The 3,596-nt window shown below is 45.9% G+C and overlaps 1 protein-coding gene across 1 annotated transcript in view; it reads right to left on the minus strand.

Moving 5' to 3' along the window:
- The window catches only part of LOC109286877 (unconventional myosin-XV-like), a 10,797-nt gene extending 7,909 nt beyond the window's left edge, over nucleotides 1–2,888 (minus strand). Inside the window, exons 1-2 of the mRNA XM_019501685.1 lie at nucleotides 2,764–2,888; nucleotides 2,080–2,193 (exon numbers count right to left, since the gene is read on the minus strand). Of these exons, the coding sequence (XP_019357230.1) occupies nucleotides 2,080–2,193; nucleotides 2,764–2,820 (171 nt within the window). The 5' untranslated portion in view covers nucleotides 2,821–2,888. The remainder of the gene's footprint in view (nucleotides 1–2,079; nucleotides 2,194–2,763) is intronic.
- Nucleotides 2,889–3,596: the final 708 nt, after the last annotated feature.

Genomic DNA, 3,596 nt, shown 5'->3' on the forward strand with positions numbered 1-3,596 from the left:
GGGGCTGTGCCCAACACCCGATGCTTCCAAAAAACAAAAAGCCCCCTGCATTTTCTTTAAAATCCCCCCCCCCCCCCCCCCAAATAAAATATGGAAGGCAGAGTGTTGGGAAAAGATTTTTCCACAGTTGTGGCTCAGATCTAGCTCTTGCATGTAGAGGCTGGGCTGAAAGATGGCTGTCAGTATCTGCTCATTTGGTCACTCAGCCACAAACTGCTGCCAATTTGACAGCAGCTGTAAAAGGGTTAACACTAGACTGCCTCTCTTATTTGCTGTCCCAGAGAGAAGCTGGAAGCCCTCTGGTGCCAGTGTCTCCATGTTTTTATTCCAGCAAAGTAAAATCAGCTTCCCTGCTTAAAGCATGTGTCCTGGTTTTGAAGGGCTGATTTTTGGGAATTGTTGTGGTATGCAAGTGAATACTGTAGGACACAGCCTGGCCTACAGGTTTAAGCCCTTGGCACAGAGCTTTGCTGCAAACCTCTGGGCAAATCCCTCCTCCCTCCATGCTTTCCTTTCCACCTTGGTCAGGACAGGTCTGATAATACCCAGATACATTTATAAATCATAAAGGTGGTACTTCAGAAACACTAAAGTGAGCACTTCCTAACGAGTGTGCAACACTCCACATGTGGCAGAAGACTCCTGACTGACCATCCCACCCAAAACTTTGATGGTTCAGACACAGACAGAAACCAAGAACAAAACTACCCCCAGGTTTGGTTTTGCCAAGCCCAAATCCCAAGATTTGGCTGATGAGGTTTTGTCCAGCTCTACTCATTTTCCTTTGCACACAGAATTCCCCTTCCCCCAATTCCTAGCAGGCCAAGGCACTGTACTCACAATATCAGCTCTCATTGGGATGCTGCAGGGGCATCATCATCTCCAGCTAATTAAGGGTTAGAAGTCTTTCCACCATCACCCTAGCTGCACTGCCACCTTGAATGGCATTCACAATGCTGATAAAAGCACTCTTCATCACTACAGCTGCATCTACACCAGGGGTTCTGCTACCCTGGCTATGCTGACAATGGGTTGTCCTTCCTTCCTTTTCATGTCCTTGCAACAGGGTATTTAGCAAAACTTACAGATTATTTGGAACCTGGCAGGGCCATATCATGAGCTCTTCTGCTATAGCTTCAAACCTGCAACCTTGAGGCTGTCAACCATGCGCCTTAACATCCACACCACCAAGCCCCCAATAGGGACTGTGATTTTGCAGAACTTTGGAGCATAGATCTTGCCTGAAATGAGATACTATGATGTTTGCTTCTTTCTAGGTGTTACGGAAATACAAATCTATTGATTATGCCAGGCCATTAATTACATGAGCCTCCTAGAGTCATAAGGCCACTTGTCTCATCTTTATTAGGAGGAAAGCTGATACCATTCTAAATATAGGACTATGATTCATAAGTTCCTCAGTCCACTGTTGCTATGTAGCAATAGCTATCCTGTATGAAGACTATTTCAGCATGAAAGTGACTTAATTCCAGAACAATTTACTCTGCTGCAATTTTGCTGGCCAGTTCCTCCATTCAGACTTGGCACTTTTTATTAGCAGTTCTAAATTTACTAACCTTTAACTTAATCGAGTATTTTGCATAGCTGGATATAGGATGAAAAGAACCACCCCTGACAAAGCAGGCATCTCACCTGTTGTTTTCTTGTGCATGGAAGATTATAAACCCAAGCAAAGGCATATTAGATCTGGCTATTTTCACTAGACACTGAAGCCGTGGAGTCAGCATACCAGGTCATTGTTTGGTTACCCCTCACAGAACAAGTGTCCCACTAACATACCCTTCTCCAAGAGAAGAGGCCTGAATGGTGGGAGATGGAAGAGAAATGGCCTAAAGTATTAAGGACAAAGACGCTCATTCAAGGGCTCCAGACAGGACCTTGGGTAGCCAAGCGCTAAAATCATACTCCGCTACCTCTGTAAGAGGATTTTGGGAAGGGAAGCAGACCACCTGCTTTCTTAGTCATCTCCTGTTGGGGCCTTAGCTGATGTGAGAGGAAACAGCAGGGTCAGCCATGTCACTCTACCACATGTTGCAGAACCTGCACCTCCTCACTCACCTGATTCAGGTAGAAGTAAGTCTCTGCCTCCTGCAGGTACATCTGCTCTTTCTGCTCCATGGACAGCCCTGCCAGCAACTCATAAAATACATGGTAGCTCCTCTCGCCACGGGCCTGAGAAAGTACAATTCATGCCATTAGTTAAAATCCTGTTTTTGTGCCCTATGGCATAAGTACCAATGAAAAGCATCTTTAAGTAGAGCTCTTTCCAAACCATTGGGCTGTGCAAAGTGAGACCCAAAGTCTCATAAGAACTGCACCACTTGGAAACTACACTTAAAATGCCAAAGGGGATACATCCTCCTTCACAGGACTCCTGCAGCTGATCCCAGCCATATCCCCAAAGGACAGGAAAAGGACAACCCCCCCCAAACTTTGAAAAAGCCTGACCAAGTGGCCTAACTCCAGACAAAATTCTGACTATTTTCTGTAGTGGGGCCAATTTCTCAACTGGTGCAAGCCAGCACAGTTTCACTGAAATCAATGGACTGACCCTGACTTGCATCAGCTGGAGATCCAATGCAGCGTAGTTACAATGGCAAGGTACACTTTTGTCCCTATATCGTCATCTAAGGTCCAAGAGGAAAATTTGGTATCAATTATTATTCACTATCAGCTGAAACCAAACGTGGCCTAGATATGCAGGGAGTAAGACCATTGGAAGAAGGGCTTGTCAGCTCTTACCTGAAACACAACACGGGACTTTTCCAGAAGATACTGGGAGATGGACGTACCCACCATGACCCCGCTGTGTGTGAGAGGAGAAAGGTTCTGTAAGATGAGGGATTTTTGGTGACCCAACTGTACTCTGTACAACATAGGCATCTGCCTGAGGAGGGCCATTACTTAGGGACATAGGTCCAAAGCAAAAATTTTGTCTCTGAAAGCCACCATCAAAGTCTGGGATTCTGGAGCAGCCCCATTGTACAGCAAGCAACCAAATAGAAAGTAGATAGAAGGCTGTCCCGAAGTGCAGTGGAGCTGCAACCCTGCCATACAAAAACAAAACAATCCAGAAAGATCTCCAAATCCCCAAAATGTTTTGAGGTGTAACCCTAATTAGCTTCCAAACACTCGGGTTTCTCTCACCATCTCCCCATATTCTCCCATCCATTTGTATTGAACCCATCATCTCTTGTCCAACTCTTCGGGCCCTGCACCATCTTTCTGCTGCACATATACAGCACCTAGTGCAACGAGGCCTGGGGCTAATAAGATGCTACTGCAGCAGTAACATGCTATGGGCCCTGAGGGGTGGGAAAGAACCAATGCATCTCATAGGATTTATGCTGTATGGAGGATTTTATTAGCTAGTGAAATATTTGCCACGTCATATAACAATCTTGACACACCGCTCGTAACCAGGCAGCGGACTCAGTCACCACTCTAGAAGTAGCAGTGGTATGGTTGAATGCAGAGATGCGAATGAGGTTAAGCAGCATGGTCACGTAATTCAAGCCACCCTGACCCACTAGGCAAAGTGCTGCTCTGTCAACAAAGCTGATCCTTCATACCAT

The sequence above is a fragment of the Gavialis gangeticus genome, unplaced genomic scaffold (assembly GCF_001723915.1).
Source record: "Gavialis gangeticus isolate Ggan-Ray unplaced genomic scaffold, GavGan_comp1, whole genome shotgun sequence".
NCBI classification, from domain to species: domain Eukaryota; kingdom Metazoa; phylum Chordata; order Crocodylia; family Gavialidae; genus Gavialis; species Gavialis gangeticus.